The sequence below is a fragment of the Ptychodera flava genome, chromosome 21, assembly GCF_041260155.1.
Source record: "Ptychodera flava strain L36383 chromosome 21, AS_Pfla_20210202, whole genome shotgun sequence".
NCBI lineage: Eukaryota > Metazoa > Hemichordata > Enteropneusta > Ptychoderidae > Ptychodera > Ptychodera flava.
In genome coordinates, this window is record NC_091948.1 from 29,374,557 (window position 1) to 29,388,911 (window position 14,355).

A 14,355-nucleotide genomic window follows, 5' to 3' on the forward strand; every position below is an offset into this window, starting at 1 on the left:
CAGAACAAATTTGTGACTTGTAAGATAGATTTCATGATTTTTATGGATTGTAGATGATCTTCTGTCATTGTAATTCAAACAATCGGAGACGCTGAGGCATTTGTGAGAGCCGAATTGACGAAGATCACAGAGTATTGCAAGCCATAGTGGCCTAGAAGTTATGAATATGATTAATAAATGTCATGTATTAAACTTATTTTTATTATACAAGCCATACCTGTGTCTAGTGTGTGCCTATTACTTTACCCTATCTCTGTATAGTATTTCAATAAAATACTGTTACAATAAGATACTATCGGAACACTGCATAAAATCGCTATAATACTTACTGTATTTGCATGAATTATTGCCTGTATTTTAGCTGAATAGTGCATATACAGTGAATACAGTTAATAATCATTGCTTGTATTCAGAAAGCCTGTATTCATGTGGATTCATGTGAATTCACGTGTTATTATTCTATAATACAGGCAACTCATTAATGTGAATTTATCTGTATTATTGCGTTTCATGCAGTGGAACAAATGGCCGTTGATGAATATTTCAACCAAAGTTTGAGGGTAAAAATAAAAGTTTGTGATTACATTCGTTTCACGCAAAACGATGTGAAGTTACTTTGCGCTATATGGGAACAAAATAAGTACGCTTACTGATGTTCAAGAAATTTGTTTGTCTGTTACAGGCCACTCATCATCTATTCGAATATGTAAAGTTGTCAATCTGACTTAAATAGAGTTGTTTTATTCAATATGTTTAATGTTTATCAAATGCATGTCATTACTATTTTGTCCGAGTAAAGTCAGAACATTAATAAATTGATAAACTTGTAGAATTGATATGTTCATTTGAAATATGTTTTTACACTTTAATTACATTCTTCCATGAAAACAATATCATCGTCACTTGGAATGTACTTAGAGTGCATTTCTTTCCAGTTTTTATTCAAAACAAAAATCTTGAATAGTTATGCATAAAATACTTATATGAGCTTGCGCTGTTACGTAGAAGACATTTCTATTGTCGGTTACTGATTGTCAATTTGCAAGAATTCCGGCAATATCACTCAAGCAATTTTCAATTTGATATGTACATATTCATAGTTCTAATATACCTGGTTCTTGTATAAGCTATTCCAACTGTGTCTGTATGACGCTCGTCTGGTTTATGGTGATCTACACACTTTCCTATCTGTGACGAATTTTGAACATTTTTTTATTTTGAAATGCGGTCCTCCGATTGGCAAGCAAAGTTTTTGAAATTTGTGTCCTAGACAACAAGTTTGTTTGAGAAAAAGTATGTCTCCGTCGGTTCTTCCAACATCCTGTAATTATTGAACACTGTTATCTGATATTGCGCATACATTATGACGCCGTTTGGCATTTTGCAGTACAGTCGCGGTCACAAGAACGTAAAATCATGCGAGGTCCATAATGTCGAATTGCATACTTGGTACATTGGTATCATTAACTTCAAGAACTGGACGCGCCCGAATAATCCAGGGCCCAAGCCTCGTTATGAAAACAAAAGAGTTTTGTAAGGGGCCCAATAGCTTAGTTACTAGTATGTTCGTTGAATTTTATTGGTCAACAACAACAACACGACTAATATAAACATCAACAATAATACATACATACAACAACAACAAGGTTTCTTGGTTCCCTATGCTCTTATTTCAATTAAATTATTGTTAGTTACGCAAAACTACATTTGCAATGTGTGTGGCATTTCAAGTGGACAATGCCAAAGGTTATCTGACCTTCTGAGGTCAACTGCTAGTGTGCACACCCGCAGAGATGACCCTGGACTGAAAGCGAGGTCAACGTAAAGCTATCCACCACCACCACCTTCGATTGGTCAAAAAGGTAAGATTATCGTCCATTGCAGAGCTAAAGATTGGGCGATAACTGACTCAGGGTCGTTAAAAAGACTGAATAAATGTTTAATTTGCGTGGTACCGTACGCACGTCGTAAAAAGCTCTTGTGTGCCTTTTGGTGCAGACTGAGACTGGGACTACACAGTTGTATGTGTACTATTAAAATGTACCGTGTGCCACACCTGATAAAAAATCGTAAATTCCTCACAAGTTGTCATGGCAATCGGCAAAACAATAAAAATAACTCAATTAAAATTTTTGTTGTTGTCTTTGCTACATTCCCAGCCGACTGAGAGTCAAGGTCAATCCATTGTATCCGCGTGTAACTGACATGTATCTGCATATTTTTACGCACTTCCTGGTTTCATTTCTAGTATTGATCACTTTGTATTTGACAGTCAAGACGGGATTAAGATGATAGCTGATGTTATGTTTTGCAAAATACACAGTCCTTGCGGTGCATCGATTGTTTGAAGAGCAGACTCGGACTCGAAGGGGGGGGGGGGCGGGGATCTAGCGGGTTCTACAGGATTCATATGGTCTCAGTACTGTTATGATCAAAAACGGCTCGATTATAAACTTGTTAACGTATTTGGGGTTTTGGTGATATTCAGGATGGCAGACAACAAGTGTGAAGACTGTAGTCATGACGACACTGTAGATATACCCGATGATCATCCAGCCAAGGGATTGGGTGATGATTACGATCCAAATGTTATGAAAGAAAAATTCGATGAATGGAGCAAGACATACGATCAGGTAATAAAACGTTGTATGTCATATAATTGTACTGGTGCGAACTAAATTATGTCTACATATTGTAACTTTAGTATTATCTAAATTCATTAGTTTCTATTTGCTTCTTCTGTTAGTTTTTGTTGCTATAGATGCCGAATTGCATGTGATTCAAACAAAAGGCTAGTTCTGCTTTGTGGCAGCAGGTACATTACGACAAAAAGCTAATTTTAAACTACTATTAATTTATCAGTGCCAAGCTACATATTTTGCAAACCTCTTTCAATCTTTCGTGCAATGTGCTGAAAACTATCCAATGACTTTTACTTCATGAAAATACAGTCAATTTGAACTTCACAGAGTAATGTATATTCAAAGGAGGAAATAATCCACATCTATCTACATCTGGCAACAAACGCTTTTTGTTTCTCTGATCACCGGATATGTTCTGTTATTATCTCCCTTTTACCAAGGACATAGAGAAATGGAATTACAATGGTCCAAAACGTGTAGCAGAGTCCATGTCCAAGATCATACCTGACAAATCTGCAACCATCTTAGATTTGGGATGTTGTACTGGATTGGTCGGCGAAGAGGTGATAATTGCTTGATTATATATAGGTCATATGTTTTCACAGAGGGAGATAGTAGCATTTAAACCCATAGGCTGCAATTTTTTTCTGGGCGTTTTAATACCAGGAGAGTTGCAAAAATGAAAATTGACAAAGACCATGTCAGTAGTCGATGCAGTTTCAAATGATCAAAAACAAGTGTTTTATGTCAACTATTTAATCTAGTATTCATGCTAGTTTCACTGTAATTGTATCTGGATTACATCCTCCTCCAGACTATAGATCCGTCTCTCGAGGGATGGGAGCGTAGAGAGCGCCCTCGACGCGATGGATTTTTCCACTCATACTCCCATTGCACCACAACTTTGGTTGTGAGCGATTCAACATTATTTGAAGTACATTTTTCTATAAACAATGTGATTATTGATCAAATTATAAACTGTTATAAACTCATCAGATGATGATATCATAGGTATGTGTGTATAGAGTAATAGCCATCTGATGATATCAAAGGTATGTGTGTAGAGAGTAATAGCCATCTGATGATATCATAGGTATGTGTGTAGAGAGTATAGCCATCTGATGATATCATAGGTATGTGGTGTAGAGAGTAATAGCCACCTGTCACATATTTTCTGAGCTGATTTTTGACTGAAAGAAAAATTTTCTCAAGTCACAATATTACTTTTTGCAATTTGAACATGTGTAAATACTGTCATTCTGAAAGACATGCAAATGCAAATCAATTGAGCAAGCAGTTTAATGGGCACATGTTTCCTGAATTTTTGTTCACATCAATAAATAAGACATAGTTCCCAAAGCAATTTTTAGCAATTGCTAAGTTTCTCACATTTCACCTAATTGCAAATGTCATCTTGTGCCCCTGGCCCCCCCCCCCCCCCCCCGAAAAAATATAGTTGTTGCAGTTTGAATAACAACAAGTCTTGACCAAAACAATTAAAAAAGTATCCTCAATTGCTGATTTGTTAATCACAGCCAACAAAGGTGCTCTGAAAATGCAAATCTATATGATTTCATCACCGGGAACTTGAAAATAAAGTATAAGCAATCAAGTTTTTAAATGGTTTATACCAAATATGTCTTTACAAATGCATAGTTGTTCATGATGAAGAGTTCAACAAATCTGAAGTAATTCTCTTAAGGAACATTTAAATTACAGAATAAAGCAATTTTGCAAATAAGTTATACCCTGAGTGGAATTACGACCAAATTGTAGCTGACAGTTTGAACAGGTACTTACCTTAAATCATATTCATTGTACGATAAGCAATGTTTAGCTTCATCATGAAGTAGCAAAAAACATTACCCACAGATAATAGAATTCCGTAAATCACATGATTGAGGTATGCTACTCCTGTCTTTAGCATCGTTGTTGTAATTTCATCATAACCTTATAAATTACTGATAAGGACAGTTGCTTCAGCAATATCTGTACACCATAATTTTTTTACTTTTCCTAGTAGCTGTCCAAAGTTGGTTTCCACAACGTAGATGGTGTTGATATCTCAGATGAATGTATCAAATTAGCCAAAGGGAAAAACATATACAGGAATATACTCAATGAAGATCTCAGCCCTGATAAAACACTAAGTTTTGGCACTGGTTGGTATTCACCTCATTGTTTTACTTTACACACTCTCCTCAATTGTATTTTTTTCAGCAGAATGCAAAGGTTTCACCGACTCAAGTATCAAACTTAAACAGAATATTGGAATACACTGAGCAAGTGCAATAATTTCTGCACTAATTTGTTACCTAGTACTTTGCCAATCTCTGTGGCTTTGTAGAGATGTGATTAATCACAGAATGTGAAACTAGCCATTTAGGGTTTTTGTACTTTAGGTCACTAACTGGGAGTAAAATGTTATATATTCTTGCAGAAAAGTGTAAACACATTAAGTACAAGTAAATTCCCTTGAAATTTCCACTTTTAATCTTTTTCTCTTAAATGTCTGTTTATTTGTATCTGCAATGATGACAGTATGAATAACATTAATTTATACTTCTATAACTATTCTTTGAAATGATGTCAAACCACTGAATATATAATAGTTACAAATGACACCATTGAAAAAATTCAGTCAACTCACCGAATTCTGAAAATGTCCTGATAACAAAATCTAGGTTGTGATCTCAGAAACATAAATTTACTTTTCAGTAGAGAATATGAGTGTGAAGAAAATATGATGCATATGTACTGAAAATGTCTGAAGAAAAATAAAATCTTTAATTTGATTTGCAGGCAGTTATGATGCAGTTATATTAGTTGGTGCCGGTATGTTTCTTGATATCCATGGAATGAAGGAGTGGCTGAGGATAACAAAAACAGGTGATCATCTTCTTTTTGAAATTTGAAAGAATCAGAATACAATGTAAAACAAAATCAAAGATTAACCAAGTACTTGAGTGTATTCTGGTATGCAAAATAATGATTTTCTAGATATCTGTGTTGAACATGAGCAATATTAGAGACACTGTAAGAGAGAGAACATCTTATCAAACATTTTGACAACTGTCCACCACATTACATGTAACCTCATCACCCCCCAAATACCTGTGCACAGGTCCACTCTCATTATTGATAACAATACACTTTGACCAAACCATGGAGGTGAAAGGGTTGGGAAAGAGGTACAGTTATGTCTTATGGGTGAACATGAATACATGTTTTACATTTATTTACATATATTCTGAAATTGAAAATTTACAAAAAAGTGTCAATCATATCATGTACTGGTAGAACAATGCTGTTATTGTCATTGATGAAGATAGTAAAATAAAATGTCAGATTGAATGATATTGATGAGGTACAACAAAAGGAAAATCACTGGAAAACAAATCAAATGATTGTAGGATACATTTGTAGCTCTGTTGCTGTTTTGTGAAAATCTCTCGATGGTAATGCCTGCACTTGAACTCTGTAAGCTTTCAATGACACTGCTACACTTCATGGGTAATACAGTAGTCATTGTCAAGTGTACTTTAGAGCTATTTGCATCATTTTTGAATGAGAGATTTACAGTCTGTCAGATTAGTTTTTATCCCTTATTTCACATCTTGCATGGAGGCCACAGTTGTAGTGACTGCTGGTTCTATCTTGATATTCTTGTTTGAATTCTAAACAGACGGTTACACAGTGATTGGTGTCATGGAATCCGAGACCACATCTGACTCAGTCAAACCAGTCGTAGATGAATATCTCAGTCAAGGTTTGATGGAAAAAGTTCATGAAGATATTGTTGAAGATTATTTTCAAGGCAAATCTGGAAGTATCGTGTACTTCAGACCATCAAGAAAATAACTTCAGAAGAAATCACAAAAAGTTCTTACATTCCATGAAAAAGTCACTCAGAAAAAAGAAATAACTTTTATTCTTAGTTTAATAATTTGCGCTAAGAAATCAATTCTGAGTTAGCATTTTCACACACAAAGTGACACAATATTTGGCATCCATTTTGGCCATTTTTAATACCACTAAAAGGAGAACCATTCCTGTGTCTTGTAGTTTTAGAACAGATTGCCTGAAAAGGTTCAATGATTTTTTAAATATTAATTCCATTACATTCAGGGATCACCACAAAAAAGGAGTTTCTAAATTGTTCAAATTAAGACTGGAATTAAAAGTTCTGCTTGAGCTGTACCAACATCTTTAAAAATGCATCAAGGATTCATGAAAAAAGAACAGAATTTTTCAATGCAAAGCAAAGCACAGCAAACTGATACCTGCTGATCAGATTTCACAGCAGGAGAGCCTGTTGCCATCTTGTCAGAAGTCACCACTGCAAATTAACAGTTGTGTCTAATTAGCATTATGAAACATCACATCCAAAATTACAGTACTTCTTGCTTGGTCATTGTTCATACAGACTGTGTATATGATTTAACAATTTAAGAAGTGCTTTTGGTGAATATGGAAATAAATTTTTTCTTTGTAACCTTTCGATGGTATCTCTTATTTCTGTGAGAAATGTCATTATTTCTTGCAGTGTGTTTTCATCACTGGAATCAGAATCAGATTCCTCTGCAGATGCAGAATCCATGTCATAATGAGGTTCTAAAGATTCAAAATCATTTTGAATTGTTCTTGGACTCTTGCTAGCCTCTGTTGCCATGACTACATCAGCTTGTCCTTCTGTTGAGACTCCAGCATCAAGTTGGGGTCTAGAATTTTCTCCATGTGAATCTTTGGAATAGGTTTCTTCATTTTCATTTAAATGTTTTGAATCTGATGCTGCTTTTACTTGGTTAAAAGGCTCGGCTGATGTCAGGCCATGTACATAGCTAGTGAAGTCCATGGGATTTTGGCCCAACTCCTCACAACTTGACATCATTACACTATGTAGGTTGCTTTTATCAAACGATTCACACACTTTACAGACATTATCCCAATCATGAGATGCAAACTTTAAATATTTCACAAAATATTCCAAAAAGTGAGTTTCTGAAGATATTAACCAGTCCAAAGGTACACTGTGATCAAATGATATTGACTGTAGAAATGTCACAAATATCTGATGAGGATTGCACAGCTGACAGATTCTGATGCAGTCTTGTCTAACCTGGTCTTCAACCTGTACACTGAAAATAACAAAAGACAATTCATTGGTTATTTTGCATAAAATTAAATTGTACATCTAGAAAGAAAAAATGCCGGTTGGCAGGTAACAACCCATTTTGGATAAGTATCTAAACAAATCATTGGAATACCCTTGACATTGCATCAATCAAGTCCTTTGACATCATTTGACAACTGGATTCATAGCAACTGCATCCTCGTAGCAAGCAAGCTTACTTGCCATCATTGGCTCTGCAATTGTTCATTTCCTATGACATGCATACCGGTCATTTACAGTCAAAGCTACAGGAAAGACTTTTCTATCATGAATATACTAGTCCAACATCATCTTTTGGGGCAACTTTTCATATACCTGTATTTTTGTCTTAGCATTTGTGAGACTTTATTGGCATGAGAACCTTGACTAAAGAACCTAGGGTGAACAAACTTTACATAAAAAGGAAAAGTGTACCTTAGTTTCTTTGCCTTGGAATAGATATGAAATGACACAAGCAAGGCTGACACCAAATCATCGTCTTGATCATTAAAAACATCACAGATCCACACAGAGATGCAATCTGCTGCAGACTCATTGGTCTCATTTGGTGAGAGGAATGATGACAAACACTCTAAACACTTCAGTACATCAGTGCAGGAAACTGGTGGGAGAATTACACAGCGTTGGTTATGTGAGTGAAATACATTTACAAGTAGTACTCTGGTCATGTGTTCTGTAAGTGTATGCTACATGTATGATCACATTGCTCAAGTTGGCTGCTATGAACTGCTGAGAATGTTCAGTCCTGAGACACTGAGAGCAGGCACCTGGATGTTTGTAATGTTGATAGGCAAGTCTCCTGCAATACTTTAGTACAACAAAAGATTCCATAGTGAGTACCAGGTAATGATATGATCCATTTTCAAAGGACCAATGTTAATTCACATAAAGCAAACTGCATGCACAGGAATGTATTGCCAAACAATGCTCAAATTCTACAATGAATTTTATGGTAAGAAATATTTCATATCCTTATCAGTATTTATAGACAGTTGTAAGTGAGAGACAAGGATTTGAAAAACACAAATCAAGTGTGACAATACCTGTTTGTTTCTGTTGATCATCTAACATCTCTAAGATGACTTGTAGATTTACACAGCAAGACGCCAGAGCAAGGCTGGCTAGTTTTCTCAACAAAACGTTATCTTTCTCCATCAGCAGTTCACAATCCCTCATCTCATCAGTCCTGTCAGTGAATAGTGCCCCTCCAAATCCAACAAACCCATCATTTGGCAGTAGTTTCTCAAGCCTTTCAGCGGTTATCACCTGCATGTAATTTGTTGCTATGGTAACAGTTGCAACATCCAATGACGTGAATTCACTGTTGCCATGGTGCATTATCTGGTTCATCACATCAAGTATCCTTTTGCATAATACTGAATCTTGTGTTTCTATATATGGCATCAGTTTCATGATTATGTCAAGCAGACTTCTGGGTAGATTTTGTCTGAAATGTTTGACAACTTCTACCATGAGGTCTACATATGCTATCAATACAACTCCTGCATTGTTGTGTGGATTTTCTGTAAGCTGTTCATGAATACAGTCCAGTGTTTTAGGTAGTTTGGTTTTCAGTAACTCCATATATGCCATTCTATCATCTGAAATAAAAAATGTCATGGGAATGTATTTAAATGCTGGAGTCAACAGACGGTAACAGTATATGAAATGGAAAACATGTAAATTAGATCTGTGATAGTTGTTTTGGACCACTGAAATATATATGATACAAATACCTATGATTGTATTTCACAATGCACACATGGTAATTTCTGAAAAAACTTTGCTTCTGTGTTCCATAAATGTAAGATTTATTCCTCAAGAATGAAATACTGTTAGTTGACACTTGTCAATAGTCCGTACCAATAACATATCTTCAAACTCTGCTTTGCAAGCTCATTGGCCATGGTCATTTACTGTCACTGATCATAGATCTGGACAACCAATCCAGTGATCAGATCAGTAGACTAATTACCATACACAAGGTGTAATGGAATCTGAAAGAATCACCGTGTTGCCAGGATAGTCTACAATAACACTGCATTTACAGTGACACTGGTTTCTGGGACAACTACCGTAAAAGCTTAAGAGACATAGGGTCTCAAATTTAATACTGGTAGCAAGCAATTGTAATGACAAACGGTTTGAAATAAAACACATTATACCTTTACTGATAGGGTTTGCTTCTTGTAAATGAACACAATTGGTGCATGGATTGTCAGGGTTTACTGAATCTTCAACATGATAACAGCCTTCATCCATAGTCCTGAGATTCTTCAAAATTCCTTTCCATGTGTCAAATGTAAATATCCTTAAGTTCATCAGATCCAGGGTAGGATGCCTCTCTTGGATGACTGTGTCTTGTTCAAAACCTAACATCAAGTCTTGAAGGACTTCTTCTGAAAATATCTGACAATAGACAAAGAGGAACACTGAAGCAAATGCAATTCACAATGCTTGCATTTTACCTTGCTAAAGTACAATGTTGATTTTCAAAAGATGTCCATGACACCGTACTACGATTGAGTCCTGTAAAATACTTTAATTTTATTTCACTACATGGACAGCTATGGAGTTATGTAGGTGTTTTAATTTGAAATTTTCTGGGTGACATTAGGGTATAACATACCTATGAATTGTTGACATGAACAACACACTTTTTGACATGAATTTTAGAATAGAGCATAACAATGTTTTTTACATAGGTGACAAAATTTATATAAAAGGCATCAAAGTTAGAGTTAATAGAACCTTAGGTTTATATATTAGCGGTGTATCAATGTATTATAGTATGCCAGTAAGCTGTTCTGATTGGACGAGAGCTCATGCTGGCTGTAGTAAAATACTAGTAGTAATATACAAGTGCTAAAAATAAGTTGTTCAACTTGTATACTAGTAGGAGATTAATGGTAAAGCAACAAGTGCTTAGATGACAGGAAAAATCATCCTCAGAAAAATGAAATGATTGAATACATAGAGATAAACCTATTGAAATTATATTTTAAAACTGCCTGATTAGAACATGAGGTTTACAATTTACAGTATCAACATTATTCCTTTTGTCATCAGCACCGCTCTCACTGGTAAAGCGAAGTAGGTGTAGTATCGTATATGTACTTCTCCTTCTAAGCTTGTTGACAATGCTTTGTCATGGATGCTGACAATCTGTTTGACGATGGTAATCGCTTTTAAAATCTGCTGTTATCTTTATGAAAGCTATGGAGAAAGCCACTTTTCAAAGCAAGAAACACAAATGTTGATATAGTACACTAGTAATAGCACTAACTTCTTCTGTAGATTGGTATAAACACTCAATCTGAAGAAGTGGCTCATACTTTGTATGCATTTAATCTTAATCTAATTAATCCTCTTGAGATGGGGGTTACCGGTTTACTTTAAGACTGCAATGACTGATACACCAATGATACAGACAGTGAGCTCACCTTGATGGAAAAGATGGACATGATACGTCTGATGGCTTTGCAACTACTGAATGCAACCACTCTGTTTTTGTGACCAAGGAGAGTTACCTGTGACAGGAATTAATAAAAATAGTGATGAATGAAACAACAGCTGTAGAATCACAGATGTTAAATTAAAGTTTATAAATTGATTTGTATTGAACTCAGATTTCATTGGTATTGATTACAATCTGGATCACGTTTCTTACTTATTTCAAATTTTATAACCATCACTTGACTTGTCAAACACCTCTATGTAGGTTTGGTATGGTACCCCAAAACTTACACCTGGCGTTGTGGGTGGATTTTTTGTAAAAGTTATGAAAATTTGCTCATTTGACTGTGTAGGACTCCAGCCAAGAACAATTATGCAACTCATGTCCTGCATATTCTTCCAAAGTCAATTGCTAAATTTTTTCCCTCTAGTGATATATAGCTATGCAATGGTATGGGTAGTTTGCTCTATAACAACAGACAGCTCAGTTTCATGGGACACTGGTTATCGGTACTTTATGTAGCTACACCTGAATGAGTTATGTGGTGGCAAAAAGTAAAATTAATTTTCTCGTCTAGAGTCCTTTCACATTCAAATGAATAGCTTTATTCACTTTGTGAAAAATCACAGCAAGTCACTAGATGCAAGTGTTGGTGTACTGTATTAAAACTGCAGAGAGGTTCTGGACAGTCACCTAATTAAAACTTATTTTCATTTTATTTTTTTATTTATCAATTGATTTTTTCATTGCATGTTATTATGTTCTTTTCATTGGTATCAGCAAGTCCTACTGTAAATTTCTCTGTCAGAAATAAAAAAGTTTCTTCAATCTTGAATCATTCTGGAATTATTTTAAATGGCATTCCCATTTCCCATATTTATAAATAAATTATCCAAATGTTGTGGAAGCTAACACAGCCAAATCCTGAAAGGAAAATACTACTTGAAATTCATTTGGGCATGCATTACATTTACTGTAAGTTGCCTAAGTACCTTCAGCTCTTTATTGTCAAATATTTGTATCCCTCCTTGAATGCAAAGCTATGTTTCCAGGTTTTTCCCTCAGGTATTTGCATGGACAGGAGACCATAAATTGCATGCGTGAAATCACAACTACATCACCTCATAACCATCAACACAATAGTGCACTTCAAAGCAATCATCCAGAGGAATTACTGTACTCACCAAATGTTTGAGAAATTCTTCATTATTGGCAAGCTGAGATCTCATTTCATTGATTCTTTCACAAATATTGCTTGAGCTGGTGTCGTATAAGTTGACAATAATTGAAAGTCCTGTCAACAGCTCACTTAGACTTTGTTTGTCTTGTTGACTTGTGAGATTTATTATAAATTTCATTACATCTTGGTTGTCATGGCGACACAGGCACTTCTTGTAAACATCATTTCCAAGTGATATGGCACTAATTTCACTGGAATCAAGCTTGATTTTCTAAATTAAGATAGATTAAACATTTTATTAAACACTATAGAAATAACAAACATTCTGAATATCTACTTGCTAACAAAAACACGAATGGTACCAGTTATTTCCAAGCATAATTGATACAGACACAGTCACACTATTAGATGAAAACAATACATTCACTGAGAGTCTTGATAAGTTGATATGTTTCTTCACGGTTCATCTCAAGGAAGGCAGGTATCTTTCCCAAGAAATAGAACAATGACATGTCTACCTGTGTTTCCAGTGATATATCTTGCAACAGTGAGGCATGGCATTGCAGAGAATCTAAAGTTTAGTATGGTAGCAATAGTTTACTTAAAGGATGAAGGAGTACATATTTTCGGTAGAAAACCTCAATTTTGGATGTCCTATGCACAAATAAAACGTGAAATTTGGTATGAGAGTCAAAATATATTGTTGATAATTAAAACATCTAATTAGCCTGTGTGTACATGAGCAAATAATTTCTTTAGGATCAGTTTATTGATAGAGATAGAAACAAGACAAACAGATTATTTAGGGCTAGCTTATAATAGTACGGTGGCCTCTACATGCCACAGAACTTAATATTACTTTGCTCGAATTTTTCTTGACAATATCTTTAATATTTGTAAGTGATTTTATTTCTTCATCGCAAACTTTTAATTTTGTACTGGAAACTTTATTTTGGAGTAAAATGTTTTAAAATACTGTGAACCAAATTACTTTAACTTTTAAAAAATAAACTTAACTTTAACTTCAACAAAATATTTGTTTCTCAAAAGTATTTTTTATTTTGTAAAACAAAAGTAAAAATTGTTCAAGAGTACCAACTCCCCTACATGTCATGGGAATTTATTACTTTTGAATATAAACTCATATTTCTGACAATATATTTAATATTTGTAAGAAATTTTATTTTTCCACAGCAAACTTTTAATTCTGAGCAGGGAAACTTTATTTTTGGGTAAACTGTTTTTAAAAACTTTTAACAAAAAACTTTAACTTTTAAAAAATAACTTTAACTTTAAACAAACGTGGCGTGTAGGGGCTACCCTATGATAGAGATTGAAGCAAGATACTCAGTTCATACTAAAGCCTCAGTTACCTTTTGATTATGCATTTCTGAGGCAGTATTCATAGTGTCAATATGTACAGCATCAATGAACCACTGGCAAGTGACGTCACATGTCAAGAACTATTGTGCACCATCATCAAAACACAGTGATGGAAAGGCGTTGGTGTGCCACTCTGAAGAATCCTCAGCCACTTATCGTAGAGAGCTTGTACAAGCTGAAATTGGAGTTGTAGGACCCCTTACGCATAGCATGCAACTACACAGTACATTGGCATGGTTATGATGACTTGTTGACATGGAGCATGGAACCTGTACAGTACGAGTGGCACTCAGACAGATTCAAGGTAGAGGTTTCCCGGGCCACTTCAGTGCTCGGGTTTACTGTCGAACATCTCTCGGCTCTCCTCGGGATCTCTCACGCTGAAAGGTTAGACCCCGTGCATCAGCAGCTGTGCGAATGCGTAGGCATCCCTGTTCTCAAGAGTGATCAGTGTCCCGCGGGCAGGAGGCCCGGCAGTTGTAAACTTCCTTTTTCAACAGCTGATTAAAATCACGTGCTT

At 35.3% G+C, this 14,355-nt stretch overlaps 2 protein-coding genes across 2 annotated transcripts; one reads left to right on the plus strand and one right to left on the minus strand.

Moving 5' to 3' along the window:
- The first annotated feature begins 908 nt into the window (after positions 1 to 908).
- Positions 909 to 7,137, plus strand: LOC139121960 (uncharacterized). Its single transcript, XM_070687298.1, has 6 exons — positions 909 to 1,862; positions 2,489 to 2,633; positions 3,083 to 3,205; positions 4,666 to 4,804; positions 5,445 to 5,531; positions 6,328 to 7,137. The coding sequence occupies exons 2-6, from the start codon at positions 2,490 to 2,492 to the stop codon at positions 6,501 to 6,503; spliced, it is 669 nt and encodes a 222-aa protein (XP_070543399.1). The 5' UTR covers positions 909 to 1,862; position 2,489; the 3' UTR covers positions 6,504 to 7,137.
- Positions 7,054 to 14,341, minus strand: LOC139121958 (protein Lines homolog 1-like). Its single transcript, XM_070687296.1, has 7 exons — positions 13,826 to 14,341; positions 12,457 to 12,723; positions 11,259 to 11,345; positions 9,981 to 10,224; positions 8,859 to 9,416; positions 8,230 to 8,416; positions 7,054 to 7,780 (listed from the first exon to the last, which is right to left on the minus strand). The coding sequence occupies exons 1-7, from the start codon at positions 13,856 to 13,858 to the stop codon at positions 7,054 to 7,056; spliced, it is 2,103 nt and encodes a 700-aa protein (XP_070543397.1). The 5' UTR covers positions 13,859 to 14,341.
- Positions 14,342 to 14,355: the final 14 nt, after the last annotated feature.

Excerpts from the sequence above, each read along its gene's own strand:
- LOC139121958 (XM_070687296.1), bottom strand. The coding sequence starts at position 13,858 with ATGAATACTGCCTCAGAAATGCATAATCAAAAG. Across the intron at positions 11,346-12,456 it reads AAGAATTTCTCAAACATTTG|GTAACTCTCCTTGGTCACAA; the intron begins GTGAGTACAGTA and ends TTCCTGTCACAG. Across the intron at positions 7,781-8,229 it reads TCCAAGGCAAAGAAACTAAG|TGTACAGGTTGAAGACCAGG; the intron begins GTACACTTTTCC and ends TGTTATTTTCAG.
- LOC139121960 (XM_070687298.1), top strand. The coding sequence starts at position 2,490 with ATGGCAGACAACAAGTGTGAAGACTGTAGTCATGACGACACTGTAGAT. Across the intron at positions 2,634-3,082 it reads GGAGCAAGACATACGATCAG|GACATAGAGAAATGGAATTA; the intron begins GTAATAAAACGT and ends CCTTTTACCAAG. Across the intron at positions 5,532-6,327 it reads GCTGAGGATAACAAAAACAG|ACGGTTACACAGTGATTGGT; the intron begins GTGATCATCTTC and ends AATTCTAAACAG.